The 23,751-nt window shown below is 39.0% G+C and overlaps 2 protein-coding genes across 5 annotated transcripts in view; one reads left to right on the top strand and one right to left on the bottom strand.

Annotated features, from left to right (window-relative positions):
• Positions 1 to 6,977, top strand: part of SERGEF (secretion regulating guanine nucleotide exchange factor) — a 159,185-nt gene extending 152,208 nt beyond the window's left edge. Inside the window, exon 11 of the mRNA XM_086748614.1 lies at positions 4,683 to 6,977. Coding sequence (XP_086604740.1) covers positions 4,683 to 4,849 — 167 coding nt within the window. The 3' untranslated portion in view covers positions 4,850 to 6,977. The remainder of the gene's footprint in view (positions 1 to 4,682) is intronic.
• Positions 1 to 23,751, bottom strand: part of KCNC1 (potassium voltage-gated channel subfamily C member 1) — a 125,896-nt gene that overhangs the window by 3,723 nt on the left and 98,422 nt on the right. Inside the window, exons 3-4 of one of the 4 annotated variants that reach the window (XM_086748611.1) lie at positions 17,540 to 17,728; positions 13,414 to 14,735 (exon numbers count right to left, since the gene is read on the bottom strand). In XM_086748611.1, the coding sequence (XP_086604737.1) occupies positions 14,671 to 14,735; positions 17,540 to 17,728 (254 nt within the window). In that variant the 3' untranslated portion in view covers positions 13,414 to 14,670. Of the gene's footprint in view, positions 1 to 13,413; positions 15,547 to 17,539; positions 17,729 to 23,751 lie in introns of those variants that run through there. The other 3 variants (XM_086748613.1, XM_086748610.1, XM_086748612.1) reach the window with 3 other exon arrangements.

A 23,751-nucleotide genomic window follows, 5' to 3' on the forward strand; every position in this document is an offset into this window, starting at 1 on the left:
ATTTCTGAGGGTTGTGTTCCTGAGCAACTCCAGCAGCAATTGGATGGGCCGCATGGAGCGCATGACAATTTGCTCCTTGAAAATGTGGGTATAAATGTAGCTCCGTAATAAAACTGGCACTGTATGAGTCTGTCCATTGTTTTCTGCTTTTTCTGCTCCCATATAATGTCTTGGGATCATTCATCTTATATTCCATTTACTAAACTTTGTCTTTAATAAGATTTTGCAGAATGCTTAGACTTCTCTTTTAGTTACTAATATGTTTCTGCGTTTTTCTGCCAAAAACAATTGATATCAACCCTGTTTCTTATATTCTAAAATTGCAAATCTTTTGTGCTAATGACAGAATTGTTGCTAACAAAAATACAAAAGTTTAGAGGGGTACTTCTTTCCTTTTATTTTATGTGACACCCTGGATTACCAGATAACCTGAAAACACAGGAAGACTTATTCACTTGTGTTTTACAACTCCTTGGGAGATGTATGGTCTAAATCTCCTTCTGTGTAGTGTTGCATTGCTCCTTGGGAGTTTTGAATGCTTTAAAATAGGGGGGGGGGGGGGGGTTGGGGGTGGCTGAGCCATGTGAGTTGTGTTTGTGGTGCTGTTTAAAGTAATTTGACTTGCCCTGAGCTGATCTCTTGTCTACTTTATCTATAACCATCTGTAGAGTAGCACTAATTTAAGGTTAAAAAAAAAATTGAGGTATTGTGGAGCATTGCTAAGAGCACACAGCCTATACAGTAGAGCTGTGCTAAAACATTTTAATGGATCCTTAAAACGTGAAGCTGTCAGATTAATAGCTTGGCTTCAAGATACTTGGATTGTCTTTAAAGCCAACTTCAGTTTGTTTGTGTGGCTGGAAGAGAAGGAGAAGAGAAGCAAAAGAGAGACAAGCTTTTAAAGATTTCAGTGATAAGCCTCCAGAGCACAGGCTGGTTTAGAAGGTGACTGTAATCTGAAACTAGACTGCAGCAATCATAGCTTCCTTGTTTCCAGTTTTCCTTGCTTTACCTTCAGACCGATTGTAAGGATGTGATTTATCATAATCTGTCTTCAGCTGTTTAAAAGTGATATGTCTAGGCAAAGGCACTTGATCTCTCTCTCTAGTCGCCAGAGAGACAGATCTGATTTTGACACCAGTGTTTGGATAAGATGAATTGCCTGTTGGAAAGATGCAGATTACTCCATTAGCCCTTGAGGAAAACTAGAGGATAACGATGTATAGCTAAGTTGCATGATTTTGGGGTGGCTGAAGCTAAGTGTAGTGAATCTTACCCAGAACATCTTATTTGCTAACATTGATTCTTCTCATCTGAAGAACAGAGTACTTGGCAATGAGGAGTGAGTCTAAATCCTCTACTTTCCCAGAATCCTGTCCTCTACCCAATGTGCTGCAGCTTTATTTTACCTAGAAGTACTTTTCTCCAGTTTAATCAGCCTATGGCTTACAGTTGTCACTTCAGTTACCTTGAAAAAAGACTAGATAATCATTGTAAATAGAAGGAGGGCAGTAGCCCCTTCTTGTTTTATGTAAGCAAACCAGATTGATTTGGTAAGGGTTTTTTTCCTCCCTACTTTTTGTATATTTAATGTTTGGGGGAAAAAAAATCCTGCATAATCTTACTCCAGACTTTCATTACGATGACTGTGAACTCAAGTGAAATTGGAATTATGATATGTTGTCACGTGAGTTCTATGGTTTCATTTGTACTTTGAGTATTTATGTTTTAGAAGGGAAAAGGTGAATGTGATATATTATGCAGTTTCATTTAACCAGTGACATGAAGCAGCTTTCCCTCCTCACCTTACCAAACACAAATCATTTGGTTTGAGAACATGCTACAATGCTTGTTTTAAATTTAGTTAGAAGCAATTTGTAGCTGTATTAGTACACATAATTCTAATGGTCTTTCCTCCTGGGAAGGTCTGGCACAGGCATAAAAATTGAATTTTCTTGTGAAAGCATGTAGGGCTGCTGGGGCTGTGTTGAGGTTTTTATCAGCAATAAGCTGTGAATAGAAGCAATCAAAAAGAAAACAAACAAAAGAAAAAAGGTGGGGCAAGGAAAAAGAATTTAAATGAAATGGTGCCCTTTGTCCAGAGGTTAGCCATTAGTTCCCCTTAATGAAGGCCCTTCCTTAACTCTGCAGATATTCCTTTTTTTAATAGGTGCTTCATTATCTCAGATCTTTACTGACTTCAACTTCTGTGCCAGTGATTCACACAGCTCTTGTTCCCTCCTGGTCGGTGGCCTTCCTCCGAATTTTCTTCATATATTATTACCAGAAAATAAGACTCTCTGTGTTTTCTGCAAATTCTGTTTTCTCTGACACAAATCTAGCATCTGGCTTTTTTTTTTTTTTTTTTGTACAAACCTTTCTCTAAATCTTCTACAGGCAGATGTGGTAGAGTACACTTTTTATTTTCACAACTTTAATTCTCTGCCTTTTAGCTTTCCTGACTTCTGACTTGATGGTGATGAGAATCATTTTTGTGGCCTGTCATTCTGTATCTGTCAGCTGCCCTTTGATCCTTTCAGATTTCTGCCAGCATCTCCATATATGTGCGAGGCATTTTTGTATGAGACCATTCATAAATCCTGGTTACTCTCTGTTTTTCTTTTGCCAGTTTTCACCCTCGGCCCATTTCAGTAACCTTGGAGCTCACTGACATCATGTAGAAGCATCTGTTTGGTGACCTTTCTACATGCTTGGAGAAGTAAAGGCTGGAAAAGACTCAGTGATCCTTATTTAAGGGGAGGTGTTCTTGTCTGGGGGTTTCTCCTAGCTTGTGAATTTTTCTATGAGGTTTTTTTCAAAATATATTTAACTAGATATATTTATCAATTTGAGAGGTTAATATCCTACTGTGCTGATTTCTTTAAATATTTATTATGCCATTAATGTTCCATTGAGCAGTTTGTAATTCAAGGCGATCAAAAACTTTCTGGTTTCCTCTTTCTTGTCCTGATGGGACAGGGTGAAAAAAAAAAAAGAATCCTTTAGTCAGACATAGTGAGTCTCCATACAAACGTGCAAGTTGTTGTACTGATTGTTAGTGGTCTAGTAACAGAAAGCTTACCACAGTAATCTTGTTAACATGAGGGCATGTTATATTCCCTTTTCATCAGTCTTGGAAGTTTTCTTACTCTAAGTAGGCTTATTCTGCAGGTTCCATGTATTAACTGTACAAAAGAATGCCTTTTCTTACATGCAGCTGCTTTTCTTTCTTTGAATTTTTCCTTTGAATAACTGTTCTGTGATGTCATTTTTTCTGCTTGTTAATATTTACATAAATATTTTTATCTGGAACTTTACAAAAAAAAAAATCCAACTAACCTCTTAGATGTTCAGACCTGTTGATATTTAGATGGGATGTGTTGCACATTTACTTTTTAGTACTTTTCTGCAGGACATGTATGTGCATTTGTGGTATGGGTTGGGCTGTCAGTATTGCACATGCATAGTCATGAGAAAATCTGGTGCCTTCTAAGAAGAATAACAGAACTGCTGTATTAGGTGAGAGGTATCTAGCCTACTGTGATATTCTACCGATGTTTTGTTCTGTTCCATTGCCTTAAAGATTGTCAAGAAAATTAAAGGTCACTGTTTAATTACATCTGACTTTAGTAATGTTTAATATACTAATATGTAAAGAAAGCAGTCAACAATGAAATGTTACTGGATTTGCAGGAGAGAAAGATGGTCCTGCTAGCTTTGTAATAATCTCTTTCAGAATTTTGAAAAGTAAAATTATTTTAGAATTATGATTGGGATTGGATTTTGTGAATTTTGACACTTTTCTTCTAATTATTTGAACTCCAGAATGGTACTTCATGCTGTTAATACCTGCTGCTTTTCAAAAAGAGCAGTGGCATCAGAAACATGATTATACTGCAGGATGGCTTTCTTTTTTATTACAGAAATTCACAGCCAACAGTCTGACAGCCAAATAAAGAAAAGAAAATAGGGAAGAATTATCTCTTGTAGCTGAGAGGAAGAGGTTTTTTTGATGGGTTTTTATTATGCCAGCCATTTATAGAAGAAAATTTACATATTGTGCTTGAAGAAAGCATGCTATAGGGTAATAAGAATACATGGATCATGATTTGCAATATAAAAGAGTAGATGTTACAAAAATAAATAATAATGAGGGAAAATAAGGATAATAAAAGCAATGAAATTATGTCAAAGCAAGCAGAAGAGGTAGGATGATTAAGAGTAAGGCAAGTTGTCAGAGACTTGTATTTAAAGGAAAAAGGTGAGTTGTGAACTTGAAAGGTAGGAATGAAATGTAATGTGACTGCCTATGACTCTGTGTTCCCCAGTCCTACAGATCATGCTGTGAATGATTAAAGTCACTGGATTTGGTTTGTGATAATTTTGCTTAGTAGGGGGAATTTGAAAGACAGGTGTACCGCTTCATTTCTGGGAAGGTCCTTATGATTTTCAAATCTCTTTGTTATTTTAATGTCTCTTATGTTGTTAACAATGTGGAACAAGATAGAGAATAATTAATCTGGGTTTATTTACATATTTAAGAGAACTAAAACATTTTCCCCACCTTAGCAGAATTTCTTAAAACCTAATTAGAAGTTACTTGACAAATCTGCTCCCCAAAACTAACCAAAGCTGTTGTGTTTCTGTGATCTTTATTCTGTATTTTGTATACTCTCTTTTAGGTGGCTGGTGCTTCTCTTGGGGATGGAACGAACATGGGATGTGTGGTGATGGCACAGAAGCAAATGTTCATGTCCCAAAGCCAGTCAAAGCTCTTGGTCACGCAGAACAGATCTTAATTGGATGTGGGGCAGGACACTCCATGGCTCTTTGTCAAACTCCACATTAGACTCAGCACACCTGAAATCATAGCATCATGGGCGTGGCTGGATATCTTTGGATTGTGTAACTCAGAAGTGTTACAAGGGCATTGCCCATGATTAACACAATAGTTGGAAAGTGCAGAAGTTTTTTCTAAGACTAAAAGGAACTAGGATAGAAGACTACAATATTTTAAAAAAAAATTTGTGGGTCATTTTCAAAGGAATTGACTTTCTTATCCACAGGTAGAATGACAAACATTTTGCCTTGATGCAATACTGTTGAAGAAAGAATGATTTTTTTCTTGTTCTTCTGAGAAGTCTTTGAGGCAGAAACAGACTGCTTAATAACTTATCACTGGTGTATAAATTCAGTCTGAGGAAATGGTCTGAGAAGGTGGAGACATAGAACCCCTTCTGGTCTTTTCTTATTGTATCTTTACATCATAATGAGCATGTGTTGTGCCTGCCAACTTCTACTGGAGTTGTGAGCTCCCACTATCTTAGAAAATTCAGTTTGCATCGCAGAGGAATGCCAATGAACACAGATGCATACACACATCTTAAACAGAAGATTAGGATTAAAAAAAAAAAAGGAGATAGAATTTAGAAGGCTGGCAAAAGGGGAATATGAAGACCTTCTGAACTAGCTATACATTGATTGAACTGTGAAAGGAGCAATATTTCTGAGGAATTATCTTCTGTGCCAGACATGAGTTTATTATAGATTTACAGGGATGCAGACCTGCATGAATTGTCATTAACTTGCAAACCAAACCTGACATTTCTGAAGCTACTGCTCAGGCAAGAAAAACTTCTAATAGCTCTTGGAAACAATAGAAAAGTTCTTGTCAAAGGGCATAAGTCAGTTGTAGCTGTTGAGGACAGTTTGATCCAACATAGATACCTCCTGTGTTTCCAGCTGCCTTTGAATAGCAAGACCTCAAAATCTAAACAGAAAGTTTTTACAAGTTCTCCAGCCTAAAATGCAGACCCGAATGCTCCTAATAATTGCAGGTTAGTTCTCACATCTGTTGTGCAGCTCAGCTGAGTTACTGTTCAGAACATGCCTACACTACTTGTTCCAGGTGAGTGCTTGGCAGGCAATGTAGGCCTAACGCTTGTTGAGGTAGCAGAAATGAAAAAGTGTAAATTATCTTCAGATATTAGTAGCTGCATATGTTGAACAGAATTTTGGAAACTATTTATAAAACTGTTTTACACACAAATACAGTGGATGCCATTAAATTGGATGTTTACCACCCACAATAGTTATATTTGCTGTAGTATTTGATGTATTTCAAGTTCTAAATCTAGAGAATACTACTGTGTGGTAAATGCACCTTTTAATGAGACCTACTGTTGCTAAACAGTGGTTTAATTTTTAAAGTAGGCTTGCCAGGGAAGAAGCCTTACAGAATTACAAAATATTCAGAGAAGGATTCTTAGGAAATAGGACAGGAAGATTTTCTAATGGTGTATCAGCTTACACATTAGGGGGAAGGAATTACGGTGGTAATATGGCTGCAAGGGGTTTTTTTTCATCCCCCTTGGTTATACAGCAGTTATAGTTTGTGGTCTAATTTTCAAAGGCATTTTCTTTTTCTGTTCAATGGATGAGAAACTTGAACTGACTATGAAGCTCATTATAACAACTGTATTACAGATACCGAAAGAATTCAGTAAGAGAAATCAAATAGGTACTCTGCAAAAAGCACAGAATTGAAACTTCTGATATGAAGTGTTTTTTTAATCCATGTGGTGATTGTGGTTTTTCATGGCAATATTCTGTTGTAGGCTGTGATCTCTTGCACTTTTTACTTATCTAAGTTGCTGTTTATTGACTCTCCTCAATACAATTTTCTAGATACAGCAGCCTCTCTATTGTATGCACTGAAAGGTCTCTCATGCTTTTTTTGGGAGTTCTGTCCAAAGTTTCTACCTTTGTTTTCCTCCAAAATCTGTGTACTGAATAAATGTGTTATCTTGTTTCAGTAATCCTACTATCTAAATAATTCTGTTCCTTGATTACTCACAGCTAGTATGTGTGCCCTGTAAAACAGGGATTACTTTTGACCGTGTATACTGTTGCTGCAGTTCCTTTCAGAGGAATCCAACAAATTATGTAACAAATAAATACAACTTCTGTATTTGAAATGTTGTTTGCTTTTTCACATCTGTAACATGAACAGACTTTTGGAAATGCAAATAATTATTTGGAGTGATAAGGAGGAAAGATAGGAGTACTTCTGTTTGTTCCTGGTCCTGTGTGTTTCATAACTGCATCTGTTCTTCATCTTTGAAAAGGGCATTTTCTCTCTTTTGTCTTGCCTATTTGGATTGAAAACTTTGGGAAGTAATGACTTGTCTTGAGAGCTTGATGTACTAAATGCTTTGTCGTCAGGACGTCTAGATGCTGCTGTAGTATGAAGAGTGAATAATAATTCACTGTAGATCTTACATGGTTGAATGTCAAAAACAAGTTGTTGCTCATCCATTCAGAAACGAATGCCTTGTTTTGTATGTCAGCATGCTTTGTTTGCAGAATAAAACTGTGTAAAAAATCAGCTGTGGCTTTCTACTGTAAGGAAGGGAGCACACAGTGAAAAGCTCCTATCAAGTGAAGAAACCCCCTCCCAGAGCTCAGTGGCTGTTGCCTGTTGATGTCCTGATGGAGACAGGCTCTGCAAGGCAAAATGCAGAGCCAGTGTGCTATGCCAGTGCTTCTGCAGTGGATGCAAATGACAGATTTCTTTATGCAGGTCTTCAGTGCTAGACAAAGAAAGCCTTTTCCGTAAGCATTCTGCATTCATATTCAGATGTAAATAAACTGACAAGGTTTGTAATATATATATATGAAAAGCACTGGAACAAGGTAAGCAAGTGTCTGTGTAGCTGCTCTCCCCTCCTATTTTCTGAAAATAAGTAAACCTACTAATGAGCTGACATTTTTGAGGAGAGAAAAGTGAACTTGATATCAGAGCTTTGCTGGAGAACAAGTTGTGAACTGTTGACCTTCAGTCCAGAGAGCGTTCAAGCTCTTCGGTGGGGCAGGGGAGGGAAGCTGTTGTGTAGTACTTCTGTTGTTTGAAGACCTAGGAGATCTGCAATTGTTACTCATGCAACCTTCATGTGCACCTGTGCAAGACGCTCCTATTCCATTTTAAAGACTGTTCCTATTCCATTTTAAAGACTGTCAGTGGGAAGATGTGTGTGTTGTGTCGGAGGTTTCTGTCTCCTGGAGGATTTTTTAGGATGCTTGGCAGTCACTGATGTTATTCAACTTCATGTAACATTCCTGAGTGACTTCATGCTTTTCTGCTTAGAACGCCAGACCCTGCATTTGAAGTGTGTTCATATGAAGGAAAAATTCAGTCCTGCCTTTCTTCCTGTTTGTCCAGTCACCACTTCTTAAATGACACTGGCTTCCCTCCCCTGTCTGCATGTTGTCAGTCCTGTTGGTGACTAGTTCTTGCCATCTGCAACTGTCATAAAGGTCCCTTCTGCATGGGTGAAAGGAGGTTTTGCTTGGCTACATGACTGAGCAGAGGGAAATTGAGGGGAAGGGGAAGAATGTGATTTGATTTTGCTTTATATGACATTTTCTGAGTCATAAGACTTAAAGATGAGGATGGAAAACAGATGAAGATCAGTTTGAATGTATGGGAGAAAGGTGACCATGGGAAAACATTTAAATGAGTAGCAGTAGAGAGTCTGACATAGTCAGCTAAAGCAAAAGGGAAAAGGAGGGCAGGGGGGAAGACAGGTTCAAAATACACATCTTGAAGACTGAATAATCACACAGGGATAGCAGCATTCCAGTCTGCTGGTACGGTGGGAGTGAGATGAGGGACAAGCTATTCTATTTCTTGGATATTATTGTTCCCCCTCTCCCACTGTTTATTATTAGTAATATAATTGACCTGAGTGGATAATAATATATAATATTATTGAACTCAGTGGGTTTTCTTTCTCATTCATAGCACATCTTGAAATTTCCAGTTCTCTTCAGTTAGAACAGCAACATCTGTCCTGATCTTTCAGATTCAGAAGTCTTTAGATCAGGCCTGCTTACACCAAATTTACTGAAAACTCTAGCTGACACAACAATAATTGAACTTTGGAACTTTTGACATATCAATGTCTTGATTTATATGCAAAACGAAGTAATACATGCTTTGCTCTTTTCTTTTAGCTTTTGTGCTATTCTTAATTCCTGATAAATGCTGGTCTTAGATGTTGTGCTCCATGTTGGAAAGAATGATTTAATAGCCTTGAATTAAAATGCTTCGATTGTATGGAAGTGGCCTTCTGTTGGATAAATGTCTCAAAAAATAACTCTAAATGAGGTGTTTACCATATATGCCTTTGAAGTTAATTTGGAGAAACTGCATGTGTAAAGTCATTGTTATTCTGTAATCTGTTAGAGGCTGAAGGGACTTAAGTAAGGCACATTCTTTAGCTATTTGTGCATCTCATTCAGATTCATCCGTCAGTTGTCTCTGCATTCACCTATTTTTAATGCAGAGGCAGTTTTCACTCATTAATGCCTCTGTAGAACATGGAAATAGAGTGTGTGCCTGAAAATACTTATCAATGAAAATGGTCTCTCTATTTGAATTATGACCTGGATAAACCATGTGTTACCTTGTGGGAGAGAGAGGAAGCATAAATTTAGAGGACTAGGAGAACATATTTCTCAGCCTGATTAGAAACAAAAGCAACAAAATAATTATTCCAGAATAAAAGCTGGCTGTGGGGATGAGAAAATTGTGAGATGACGTTTATTTTGCAAAACTTCCTCAGACATTCTTATTTTATGACATGCCAGATATTGATTCATTTTCAGACAAGCTGGGAGGGGGGCAATTCTGAGTCCAATTCCTGTGTTGGCTCGCCTCTCAACTCATTTTCATCTTTCTCATCTATTTCCGGGCTGCTTTGCCTATGGACCACCTTATTATTCAGAGACAATGCAATCTTGTGGGGAATTCTGTCTGCAGGGTTTAGAGATCAAGACTTTGTCAGTGGAAATTGCAGAATTTCAGTTCAATATGATTCCAATACTCTCTGATCATCATAATCTCTTAAGTGTATGTGAATACTTTGCTCTAAGACTCAGCATTTTTATGGTTTTTTTTTTAATATATATTTAGAAGTGAGGCCAAGAATTGGGAGATTTTTAATGTTCTGACATGATTTTATTTTTTTTTACTGCAAATGTCAAATGAGTTTAGCTTTTATTTTGTTTTTACTGATTTGAATGCATGAAGACATCTGGTACCTAAATTAGGGCAGCAGAGGTGTTGCCAATCAGTAATGAAGATGCTCTGTCATTTTAACTGTGTGGGTGCTTAATCATTTTCCATAATAATCCTCTGCTTTAAAGTACAAAAGAAAAGGGATTCCTATAGGGACATTGCGCTCCTCTGCAGACAGGGAAACATGGCATCTTTTAGATAATGGAGAGATGCTTCTCTCCTCTGGTGCCTGGGTAAATAGATTACAATAACTATTCCTGCTTAAATGCTACTTTTCCTCTTTCGGCCTCGTAACACTTTGAAAAGGGGATAATGTCACAGAAACAGAAGCTGAGGCACAAAAAATTGAAATGCCCCAACCAAGGTAACCCAGCATGTCCACTCATTTTCCAGACCCATCCTGTGTCCGTCTCATTTCCCACCTCTCGTGCTACTGACACCTCTTGTTCAGTCCCCGACCTGTACTGACAGCAGCACCGCAAAGCATGGCTCCAACTGAGAGTATTTGCTTGGGCTCAAGCCATGCATCTCTGGGTTGTGCTGGTGTGACTCATGGTCAGTAGCCTCTGCGTGGGCTGTGTTGTCCCTGCTGAAGTGCTTTGGGTCCAGAAGTTGTGCAGGTATCTTGGAGTGATATCTGAACTAATACAACTGCATTACTTCGCCTTTTGCTGACTAAGGAATCTCTAACCTGTGCTCCGTGGGCAGCAGAGAAACCAGTGGAAGCCTTGGAGCACGTGCTCTTAATATTTAGTACCTGGAGATGTTCGGACCTATGTGCTTGCATAAAGTTTTTTAAATGCTCAAGTGAACACTGCCTGAACCAGGGAATATATCTGTCCACGGAGGCAGGTGAATATGTTTCGTTGTAAAACATTTGTTTTGTCAGATAAGGAAAGAAAGTCAGGAGATGCAGTTCTGGATGCATTTTCTAACTTGAATTTTGGATGCAAATATTGTTCTTGACTGCAAATAAGCATTTGTGTTCCCCTAAGAGAGAAATGTTGCACCTACAGTCCTAGATGAGTGTACGGGCTTTGGGACTTCTGAAACAGACAGGTATTTTATGCCCAAACTCAAATAAGTGAGTGATAATTTAAGCACCTTTTCAAGAAGTGAAGTTAGTTTGTGTGTGAGCTCAGAGGCAAAGTTACTTCCAGGGTATTTGTGGAAAGCAGAAAGGTAGCCTGCCTTGTTTTGAACCTGTGAAAAGGATATCCAGAGTGGCAGGGTAATAACTGCACTTGTTTTTTCTTCAGGATAATTTTTTTTGTGAGCAGCAATCTGCTCAATTCCTTTCTGAATGTCCTTGCCGTAGCCCTGCTTGCTCTCTTCTGAATTTCAGTCTGTTCATTTGTCCTAGCAGCTATTCATTTCAGTGATGTATTTTCTTTTTGGCCCTGAAACTTTAAGGAGAGAGAAGGCAATTTATATGAAAAATCACTTTATCCAGATTAATGACTGCTGCTCTTGACTGTTATCACAGTGGTATTAGCTAGATTTTTTGTTGGAGTGAGAGAACAGAAGCTGTTTCTCAGATCCTTGCTGTCTGGAATTGTGGTTGGGGAGACAGTTTCACGCATCAGGTTGATCCAGAAAAAACTGATACCTTCATGCAGTCAGAGGAAAAGCTGTATGTGTAGAAGGTGTGCTTGAGCTGTGCTTTTAATGTTATCAAGTAATAAACCAATTGCCAATGGGTTCAGATGAAGGACCAGCACGGAGTCCTATAGCTGGGAGTCCATTGCCGAAAGCTGAGTTTGCAGAAGAAGAAACCCGAATGTGCATTTCCAGCAGGGAACTAGAGGTAACTGAACTACAGAATGTCCTTCTGCTCCTGTTTATGATGGTGTGAAGTCAGTAATAGTCAGTGGCATTATTGCAAGCCTGACGTCAAAATCTAGCGATATGTATAGTTTAATGCTTCAATCAAGATATATACCTTCTGTGGTGGGAGTGGGCAGGCTTGAAGGAATTAATGTTTTAATCATAATATCCCAACAAAAGCTCCTTAAATGTAAGGCAGCTTGGATGATGTGGTAAATTTCTCCTAGGATTCAGTGTCAGGATTTGGTGCAACAGCTCTTGGAATTTTCTAGTTGTCTCCCTCTTTCCCTGTGTTGTCAGAAGTGCCGTTGTTATGCAAGGGGCACTCTACAGTCAGATGGACCTTAAGCTTCAGAGCATCTCCTGAAGGGCAGTGGATGGGAAGCACTGTTCTGTTTCTGAAGGGTTTCTAGAAGTCACTCAAAAGACATGGTTACCTCAAATGAGAAAAAGCCAAGAGGAGTACCTAAATGAAAATGGGACTGGCAGATTTAAAGCACAGAAAGACAATTGCCTTAGGGCATGTGTGCCCACCCTGTTAGCTAAGGCTCATATATGTGTAAAGTGCACTGGAAGGGGAAGACCTGCCTGGGATTTACAGGGCTGAATTTTTAGTATTCCTTAGGGTAATGGGGAATTTGAGCAGCCTTCACACTGGTCCCTTGAGTTAGTGTTAAATAACTAATGGGGCACATAATCTCATTCTGGATTCTTAATACATTATAAGAGGACAAACTGTTCATTAGGCAACTTTTGGATCCTGGATTAACCTGGATCTTGCCTCTGGAGGTAAGAAATTGCCCATTTATCAGCTGAGAATAACAGCATGGAAGCAATGGGAGAAAAACAGTTCTTGGGAGAAAGGATAGTCAACTGAAGTAGAAATCGAGTACATAATGCTACATCAAGGACTACAAAGGAGTTTTCTAACTACGTACAAATCCACATTATCAGCCTTTCTTCTATTCCTAAAACACAGCTTGAGGTCTTCCTTGATTTTCCTTTTGGAGTAGAGTTTTGTGAAGACAAGGTCCAGCTGCAGTTGTTTTTTTTTTTCTTTATAATTTAGCACTTACCAGAACCATGAGTGTTTCTTCTGTTTTTTGGGGGTTTAATCTCTACTTCCTCCAGACCATAAGGATACTGTTCCTTTACATTTCCTTTCTCATGAGCAGTCGCAGGTATCATAGCTTGTCTAGAAGGTTGCCAGCTCTTTTGAAGTTCCTCACATGATGGTGAAGATGTATTTTTAGAGAAGTACTTTACCAAAAATGTTCAAGCAGCTACAATGCTGTTGACACATAGTCCATAGTTGTCATTTGTAGGATCTAAAATGAAATTTAATCCCATTGTGTTTCTCAGTTCTTACTGCCGCGTGTTTTGTGTGGCAAATAAAGTGTGACTCAGACACCTGGATTTCTTTCAGACTTTCGTATCAGGTGGACTGCTGTGGCTCAGTGAAGAACAAGTGAAGGACGGGGCCCAAAGAAGTAAGAAAAACTGAATTATTTTAATCAGCTAAAAAGACAAACTTTTATTATTGTTGGGGAGCGAAAAGGAAGATACCTAGATAATTAGAGGGATTTTTAATCTTCCCTCATAAAATTACTAATGGTGTGAATTCTTCAGACATCAGTTGTATCAAGTGTTTGCAGGCTTCATTTATTATCTACTAACCAAAATTAGCATTGTAGAACCAAAGCAATACCAAGCTCTTCTCCTACATTTCTGTTGAGAACACTGTATTTATTCAAGATTTTAGAAGCAAGTCTCTGGAAACCCCTGATCGCTTCAGAAAAGGATTCCTCTTTACACTATACAGCAGGCACTGAAACCATGATACAAAATTTATTTCATGCTAGAATTGTTTTGCATAACATTGTGCATGCATTTTATTCAGTACTAAATTGCATACAATGCTGTTGTCTTGTTTCTTAAACTTTGAGACCATTTATACTTGAGTATTTTCCTGATTTTGTACTATAAGTCCCAGTTTTAAAATAACACCTCTTTTGTTTAAAATTCATACTGATTACTTAATATGAACAATTTATGAAGGGTCTTTACGTTGGATCTATACATCAATAAAATACAACATAACCAGAGCTGGAAAATTAAATCTAGACCAGCTGTTAGTGTCAGGTCCGAAGGAAGGTCCCATGTGTCACAAGCATGCCAACAAAAACAGACAGGAATAAGTTTTTCTTATTTTTATACATTTCCAGTTGGATTAAAAGTTCTTGTTTTCCATGTCGGTGTGATGAACTGTGAAGGCGTGGTCAATATGACCGATGACTGCCTGATTGCACTTTTTAAAACCATTACTCTGTATCTTGTATACAAAAAGAAGCGATCCGTAGCAAAGAAATGTACACTTTTATAATGTTTTACATTTTGGCTACAACAATGTATGTAAAAGTAAAGAGCTTTGAAAGAAAATATATAACTTTTTTTTTTCCTCCTTAATCATACATTTGCAGTGTTTCTTGTTTTTTGTTTTTGTAATTTTTGTCTTCATGCAATTCATGCTATGGAACAAAAAAAATAGATTAAAAAAAAAAAAAAAAGGATCTTCTACAGTTTTGTTACATTTTGGCCGTAGAAAAAGCCTGCATCTCTAGTACAACTCCAAAACCAGGAAGAGTCATCCATAAAACCTGCATGGAGCAAGTCAACTTTGTCCAAATGAGAAGGTCTTCTATGCCTGCACAGTTCCATACAGATGTTTATTAGCCATCAATGTTCATCTCCATCTTGCCTTGTCAGGTCACTCTGACTGCCTCTGTTGGCATATATTTAGCAATGACTGGACTTTCTTTGCAAAGATCTGCATGTAAAGAATACAATCAGTACTTGAGCTTCTTCCCTGCGCTTTTCACATCAAGCTTGGCATCTTAGTTTTAAAGGAAGGAGGAAAAGGTGAAAGAGCTACATGCAGAGGCAGCCATATTCTTCTTCAACAGGATTTTTTTTCCATGCAGTCAGCCAGACTGAGACCTCTCTACAGTGTGTCTGAGTATTGCTTTCAGCTTAAAATAGGCGCCCATGCAAAGTTTCATCCTACTGTGCTTGTTTGCTCATACTCCTGCAGGATTCCTATGGCTCAAAAATATCCTGAGAAAAGCAAAATCTTCCATCGTTGGCATGTTTCAGCATCGACTAAATGCCTAGCCCATTCCAAATAAAGCCAGTAGATCCACCATTAGCCAAAATAAGCATATTCTAGCAGGATGCACCAGGAAGGAAACTATCTGGTGCATCTACCCTTCATCCTACGTACTGATACCACGTAGCACGTATGGCCCACCAGTACTATGCAAATGCCTGCCTATTGTTATCTGAGTGCTATTTAGGAGTGTTGTCACCTAGCATCAGTAGTAACACAGCAGGTGCTACTGTGAGACATTGCATCTTCAGACTTAGTCACCTGGATTATATGCAACATAGCATAGGCTAATTGAAAATAAAGCTTTTTAGACCATTCTCTGCTACTGATCCATGCTACAAAATAGATGGGATGGGAGACCAAGAACGTCTCACTGGACTAGGAGAGCTGTAGGGCGCAGACACTGAGGATAATCCTATCGCTTTTCCACTTATGCCAGCTATGCTGTTAAGGCTCCGTGACATTTCGTAACCTTCATTTAAAAGAAAAATGCAAAGTACAGCATTGGATCAATGACAGAATGGACTAAGAATGAGGTCAACATTGTAGCCAGTTCAATAGCATCTGCATGCACAGACATGCCCAGAGTAGTATCGCTTGCAACATGACTCGGAAGGCCATTGAAGTACAGAACAAATTTAAAAAAAATATATATATATTTAAAAAACCACATCATTTCTCAAGGATGGTCAGGCTATGTAATTGATCCTACAGGCAGCAACATGGTTGTCCCCTAAAAAAAAAAAAAGTGTCAGTGGGAGGGATTTTCTATGTTTCTGTCATACACTCACACGTACCTCTCCCTTCCACTTCATGCATTTTGACCTCAGGCAAAATTAAGGTTTCTGGTATCTTTGGGGGCAGGAGGGGGGAAAGGCAGCAAAATCCACAGAATTTATTTTGTTGCTATAGAGATACTACTCGTTTGTTCTCAGCATTAAAAAAAAAAAAAGGAAGAAAACAAAATTGCATGCATTCGGTTTCCTTCCCCCCCTTCCTCCCTCCCTCCCTTTTTTTTCAGACATGCACGTAAACAGCTCAGCAAGTGTACAGAGAGTTGCACAAACTATGGATGAAATTCTGTTGGAACAACAATTAAGATGCTCTCAACGTGTTTCAAACAGGCCAACAATATGCTGACGTATATTACTCTTTAGCCAACCAGCCTCTGTTTCATTCAGTAACGAGAGGTGGTTGCAGTGCATCGTGAAAACCATACATTCCTCATCCCAAAGGATGTGCCATTTGGAGTGTTCCCCTGATCCACTGGAACCACCTGAACTCGCCCAGGCTGAATGAACGTGGCCAATGCTTATCCAATACAGAATCAAGTAAAATGCTTTGCTACAAAGGTAAATTTTAGAGGATATACTTTCATATGAAAGTCTCGTGGTCCAACTATATCTTTGTTGATGATAAGCTTTAAACTTATAAATACATACACTATCTATAACTGGCATTTGCTATAACTATTGCCCATCATACAATGGCACATGGGAATTCTATACTCCATACTCAGTGTATGGTTACATCATACAATCTTTGCAGTTTTAAAATATTGACTATATCATATACTATATACAGTATATCAGTGATGAACACTGATTTGAAGAGAGATTTCTTTTCCAGTTTTCCCATTCCTTACCAACTTTGATGCATATATATGTAACTCTAATTTTGGTTTGTATGGTTTCCTCATTTTAAATTATTTAAGCAGAACAGCCTATTTTAAGAAGGGAAGGGCTTTTTCATTGGATTTGACTTCTGTTGCTAAATAGATTATTCTGACCATTAGCAAACTAAAATGCAGTTACTTCTGAGAGATCTGTATCTGTCAGAAGTCTGAGAAACTAACTAGTAATGATTTATTTATGACAGGAAAGTGATTTTAGATGGATTATTTTCCAATTGTAAGACACCTGTGCTAACAGATGTTCTTGTATGTCTCTCTTTCTCTGTTGAACTAAACAGCTATGAATATCCAAATAATTTGTTTTAGAGCTCTGTTAAGTAGCCAAATAATCATTTCATATTTCTTGAGGATGTTTTGCTTTTGAGGTTTGTCTTTTCTGTCTGCCACCTTCAAGTCTGTGCTCTTCAGAGTCTGGTAAGATCTGTGAGCTTTCCAAGTGGCACACCTTCGTTGCTATGAAATGTTAATTGGCCTCTCCTTGGAGGATGGGCTCATTTCAGGACATTGTAGAGCATACTCCAGTAAAGTTTACTGCACCAGCTGGGGTGGAAGACTCGACTGCCTAGCATAACTGCATGGGGTAGTTACAGCTCCTCAGGCTTTTCTTTCTGAAAGAAATAGGTTAGAAACTCCAAATGCAGACATCAGGTGGTGGTTTCCAGCCGAAACGTGCATCTCTACAGCAAGCGCACTATTGCGTGCTACAGCTGACTTTCTCTTACTTATTTAAAATGTTTGCTAACTACATGGTTATAGGACCCCAGCTACATACCCTTTCTTATTCCTCCATCAGGCGGGCAGGGATATTCCCCGGTTGATAAGAGGAAGCAGGGTCCATATCTCTCCCGAGTGCCAGAGCGGGTAAAGGGCAGGCCCTCATCAGGCGTAATAGCCTGGTCTATGTGGGGACAGTCTTCGTTTGCCAGCGCCGCCTTGGCCACCTCACCATTCAGTTTCGAATCTTCAAACATATAAGCAGAAGGCTATTGAAACACTATGCACTGTTTATTAGAGTTCCAGCTGCAAATTAAGGGTTCACAGCTAAAGAGTTCTATAGCAACACTATAAAGGTTAGCACATCTGTCCTAGACACTGCGTTCGTGCGCACTGCACCAAAACAAAATAGTCTGTTAAGTGGGAGGAGAAAAAAAACTTGATCGCGTTAGGTGTAACAGCAGCCACCTGTACTTCCACATAGAGGGGCAGATTCAGAAACGGGCATGCATTGGTTCCTAGTCCTGTGAGCAGAAGACTGCGGTTAGAAATCAGGTTATGTTTTAGCATGACATCGGATGGTGCATGAATGACTTGTTTGTCATGAAGCCTACTGTCGCTCAGAGCTTTGGAGAGGCAGCGGACTGTGAGTTGTGTTGTAGTATTTGAGTATATTCTGTTTGTGCTGATTTATACCTGGGTGCAATAGTACTGAGGGGAAAATTCCTGCTCTTCCCCTCCCCAGAATTTACCCAAATTGTTTTATAGAGTTCGGTATCGGTCGTGCAGAATGGCTGTACACATTTGAGACACACAGAGTACATTATGTATGGAAATATGACAGCAGAATGTGGATTTTAAAAAATGCAATCCATTTTCTGATGTTCTCCTCTGAAACACATATGGTATTTGCAATGCCAGCACAGGACACTACATACAGAAAACACGACAGCAGGCCATGAATTTGGAAAACAGAGTAAAATTTACTCTCAGTTGTAAATAATGAAAATAGATTGTCAGATTTGCCCGTTTTGCTTCACACATTCCCATGAGGATAGACTGAGAATAGTATGTTTTCTCTGTGTGGCTTGTTTGACATTTATAAAACAATTTAAAGTGCTATTTAGTGTAAGAATTATTTTAGAGTTTTAAAGTGCAAATTAGTGTACTGAGAATATACTCGAAATATGGCACAGCTCAATATGAGTATTTTGGTGGAAGGGAGGAAAAAACCAGTCAAAATGTGCTTTCTGAAGTTTCACAAACGCTGAGATATGTTAACTGAGTGGTATTGGCAGCATCCTACACCTCAGTTGCACAATGCTTATTACCTAGGCACCGTAAGGCAACGGGTGGTCCTGCAAGTCTTTAAGGAAAGACAAACTCAACAGATAGACTTAATTCTGCACCTCTTCCAGATTTGTGTACTAGCTTGTTCTGAACGCTACATGATACTGTCACTTATTTTTCAATGGTTTTGAAGCCGAGTAATAAAATAAGCGTAAAAGAAAAAATAGATTAGGTAGGGTTTGGAGATACGATTCTGATCCTCTGATTTCAGATGGACAACATAGATGAGTAGTAGGCAAAAGCCTTTTCAAGTTATATTTGTTGCTTTGCACACACATGCACGGACACACACGCAGATGTATATGACACATACTAAGCATCTATCCATGTTCCAGTAATTGTATTCTATGCCTTTACTTTTATTTAAATGTCACTGGTTTGTCACAACATAAACACCCTTTTCTGCAGATCTCACCTCTGCCTTCTTTCTTCTCCATGCAGAATTAGCCAATTATTTCCCCAAAGAGGGAGGTAGTAACATTTTGGTTCATGAGCAATGAACTAATTAGGTCTCTTAATACATTTTAAAAACTGGCAAAAGCTATAGGTGCATTTTTATACTTGCAGACACTAATTTCAACAGGATTCTAAAGTTTTAAGGTTGCACTTAATTGCAATTCCTTTCTGTTTGTAATACCCACTGCTATTTAATACCACTCTGCACAAAAACCTGCGACAGCTGCTATAGTAACAGTGACATTGTAGGTACTGAGCTGTTGATTTATAAAATCACTTAACTGTGTTTGGGGAGAGCTGCTGTCCTCATGGGGATAAGCAAAGAACTAGGCTTCTCCATCAGCCTTGACTGCTACAAGCCGATGGCTCTAATCCTGAAGTGAGGGAGGCAGCTGTGTCAGCAGAGCTCTGCATTGAAATCTCTGAGACTCTCACGGCTACACCTGAGCCTAAACTGTTAGTGATGGAGGCAGGGGGCACTGGTCCATTTCTGGAGCTCCAAACACCTCTGAGCAGAGTTGTTGTGAGTCAGGCTACTCACTGGTAACAGCCATTGATCCTTTTGGAAGCAGCTTGCAGGCTCTGTTGTGCTTGAATGACAGGAAAATTGACCTTCTTGGAATTAATTTCTCAAATTGCATTATATATCCCTAGCAACTTGAGCTGGAACTTGCTCTTGCAGCCTCCTCAGGGTCCCTTAGCACTGATTAATTTTTCTCTATTCTTGTTGTTGAAAATCCAAAACCTTGTTATTTTATTTCTATTCAATAGGAAGAGAACAGAGTAGCTGGAGACGAGGACAAATCACTGAACTGCCCTACTAATATCCCTTGAATATTCTATGCATGAGGCATTCCTTAGGGATCACAATCTGGATAGCAATGCTAATCTATAATGACAATTTTTGCTAAATATTTAGGAAACAGAGAAATTACCAGCACAGAAGACTGCATCTATTGCTGGTGTGTATAAGTAAGTGTTAAGTAGAGTAGTTGTGTTCCAAACCACTGTCTGCAGCACCTAATTCTCTGAGGGTAGGACTCAGCAATCACGTGGTATTTAATATGTGATTAGTCTGTTATGGGAATAAAGGAAACATCACTGATATCACCTGCCCAAAGTTAGAGGTTCCCATGGTTTTCATTAGCAGATCTACACGCTGAACAATTTCAGGAATGAGGTCTAAAGATGGAATGAAATGATGTTATTTAGGTAGATTTCTCAAGTTTCAATTTGCATGTTTGCTTTTTGCAAGACTGACCTTGGGTTTAAGAGAACTCCAGATAACACAATACTTCTGAAACCATTACTGTCTGCTGACTACCAGTCTACTTACACCAATGATGACTGTGTGTAGGTGCTTAAAGCTTCTAAGGCTTGATTCTGGACTATGAAATTCATATGAGTCTTTCCATGCCTGCTGGCAGACTCTGAATTAGACTTGTACAGCATTTTTTGTTCTTTAGGTTCTGTTTCATGAAGAAAAGTTAATGTTATGATCTGTTTTGCAGATGGGTAAAACTACCGTGCAGTGAAGTGACTTGCCCACTACTCTGTAAGAGGTTATTTACAACAAAATCTTCTGACTCTCAGCGTGGATCCTTATCTCCATAATTGTCCTATCTGTGGATGTCTAGTTAACTGCACCAGCTTGAAATATTCTCCTGCAGAGATTTAGCTGAGAGGCTACAGAAAGTATTGAGCAGATCTCCTAGGTGAGTAGTTTGTTTCATAACTACCTCATTTGTGTGGTTTCCATTTCCTTTTTTTCCTGTCTCATCTATCTCCATTTGCAGAAAAGTATTATTAAAATGCCTCAAGTGTTTCCAAGCGAACACTGAATTTCAAAATGGGGGGGGGATTCTGAAGAAAAAAAAACAACTTAGGAGAAGTGCTGAATTTTACATTAGCATACTCTGCTTATTGTGGAGAAGCACAGTAGAGACTGCCCATGTACTTGCTGCATGGCTCATCATCTCTTTTGTCATTACAAATGGTTGCACACTCTCATAGTGACTTTACCAGTGCTGCTGGTTTTGATTATAAGCTAGAATCTGGCACTGAATCTCCACCTATTTGAACTGCATCTTATATTGAGAGTATCAGTCGACGTATGATGTGTTCATTGACCTCAGTCTGTGCTTGGAAATATGGCACTTGTACAGAAGCGGTTCCTAAACTGGGAAAGTCAGCCCAGTCCTCTTCTCTAAAGCAAACACTGCTATTCTCCAACAGCTGCCAAGAAACAAGTTCCTGGTCTACCCTTCTTACCTTAGATGTCTTCAGAAATTGTGTGTGGGCCAAAGATGGTCCCAGCTCACACTGCTTCCTCTTGGGATTTTAACTGCCCTCCTCCTTTGTCTCCTATGTGTCTACAGAGCTGTGAAGTGGTCACTTACCCCAAAGACTGGATGATTTGAAAGGCACTCTCAGGGCTGACCATTTTCAGTTCTTACAGGACTGGAAATCCAATGCCTTTTCCAGTCCTTATAGGAACTGCTGTAGGTCATAACCACTTTAACTGAAACAGAGCTGAGAGAAACTCCACAATTCATAGCATTGTATCTATGCGTATTTACCCATTAGTCAGTATCTGGCTAGATGAACCGTGCCAGATTCTTTGAATTATGCTTAAGAGATGGGGTCTTCTCAGCCCTAGATCAGAAACACAGCAATTAAGAGACATAGGGCTGTTTCCTTTGGTCACATTAGGTCACTGGCACTCTCTTTCAGGACACAGACTGTCTTCCTCCTGGCTACCCTTGTTTAAGGACTAAAAGAGACAAGGACCCAGCTTGAGTACCCAAAACTTCCCTGAGCAGCCATTTGCCATTCCACAAAGACTTGGGGGACTTCAAGGTTCTGCAGCCCTGTTACAAGGAAAAGGGTTGAAAAGCAGGAAAGAAGTAGGAGTAGCTGAGTGCAAAACAGGGCCAGAACTGAGAAAGGAAGGTGCTTGAAAGATTAAGATCTTTCTACTGGGGAGACCTCGTGTGACTAAAGTTACATTCCACACCACCACCCTATGTACATCTGAAAATGAATCTACAGCTTGTCTAGATCTCAACTATGCTCTTGTGGCCCTGATCTCAAACTTGGGATTGCCATTATTGTGGTCTGTGCATAGTCCCACTCCTGACCAATTCAGAGTGTCCTTTTGTTCTTATTCAGAGCTTGAGGGTCATTTTCATTTGCTCATTTTTAACCCCTGTCACTAACCCTAACATGCACAGTAGCTGCCTGAAGTCTCTAATGAAGAAGGATCTCCATGAGGTCCCTTACAGCAGAGACCTTTAATCCAACTGGATCCCTGAAGAAAGTAATGGTACATTGTCCATTGGGTGAGCTAATTACTCTTCTATTTTTCAGTCCTCTCACACTTTTCTAGTGATACAGAAGGGCTGTTAAAATGGCAGACATTACTTGTGTCGTACTATGCTGGCAACAGGAAATTCTCTTGGTATTATGATGGTTTTCCCTGGCTCTTGGGCTAGTGAACGAATGGCACAGGAAGAGAGGTGGTATGGCCAAGGTGAGGGTGGAGGACTGCTGTGCTCCAGCTTTCCTTAGCTACAAGCATATTATCTGAAAGTGGGCAGTAGAGCAGCTGTAAGGCTGCTGTAGTTGCTGTTGGAGGACTGAATTTCCCAACTGTCTTTATTCTAGAGAAAATACAAAGATTTTACATCCCTTCCTACATCCTATTTTTGCAGCATCACTTTTGCCTGATACTTCTTGTGCTAAGCAAATGATTATGATGAAATTAAGAGTATGAATCCAAGTATCCAAAGACATTTACTCTGATTTGTGGAGGGGTTAAGAGCTGCTCAGCATCTGAAAATACCCATTAACTTTATATCCCTAAATTTCTCTCTGAGATGTTGCAGAAAGGAAAGGAAATATTTACAGTTCAATTCCCTACTCTCTTGAGTCTCTTTAATTCAAATTTCGCTCCTGTTAGCAAGTTGTTTCTGTTTTAGTTGCCTGGAGAGTGTTTACTGCCCATTTATATTTATTGGCCACTCATCAATTGCATCAGTATAAATCGCTTTATTTTTTTTATACTAGATTCCGTCTAAACTCTGCTGTGCTTCTTCACTGATTAAGGAAGGGTCAGAGCATAACAGTGAATCAGGAAATAAAGGAATTGCACACTGAGAAAAATACACTTTTCTTGAGTTAGTACATGGCTATAGTGATTTCTGAGCTAACACAGAATTTACTGACAATTAAGAATTAGATTAGTAGCAATAAATTTCATGCTGTCCCTCTAGAAAATTATTTGAAATGTCTATCAGCTATTTTTTGCCATTCTTTCAAAGTAGTGTTTGGGGGTAATTGGCGGAGGACCTGATTCAGCAACATAACAATTATGCTTCTGTGCCAGACCATCTTCGGCTACAGAAATCAATTTTTTTTACGGGCTCCAGAGCCTCATGCAGGATTAAGAAACATGGATCCCAT

This window comes from Chlamydotis macqueenii, chromosome 5 (genome assembly GCF_036417535.1).
Source record: "Chlamydotis macqueenii isolate bChlMac1 chromosome 5, bChlMac1.mat, whole genome shotgun sequence".
Lineage (NCBI taxonomy): Eukaryota > Metazoa > Chordata > Aves > Otidiformes > Otididae > Chlamydotis > Chlamydotis macqueenii.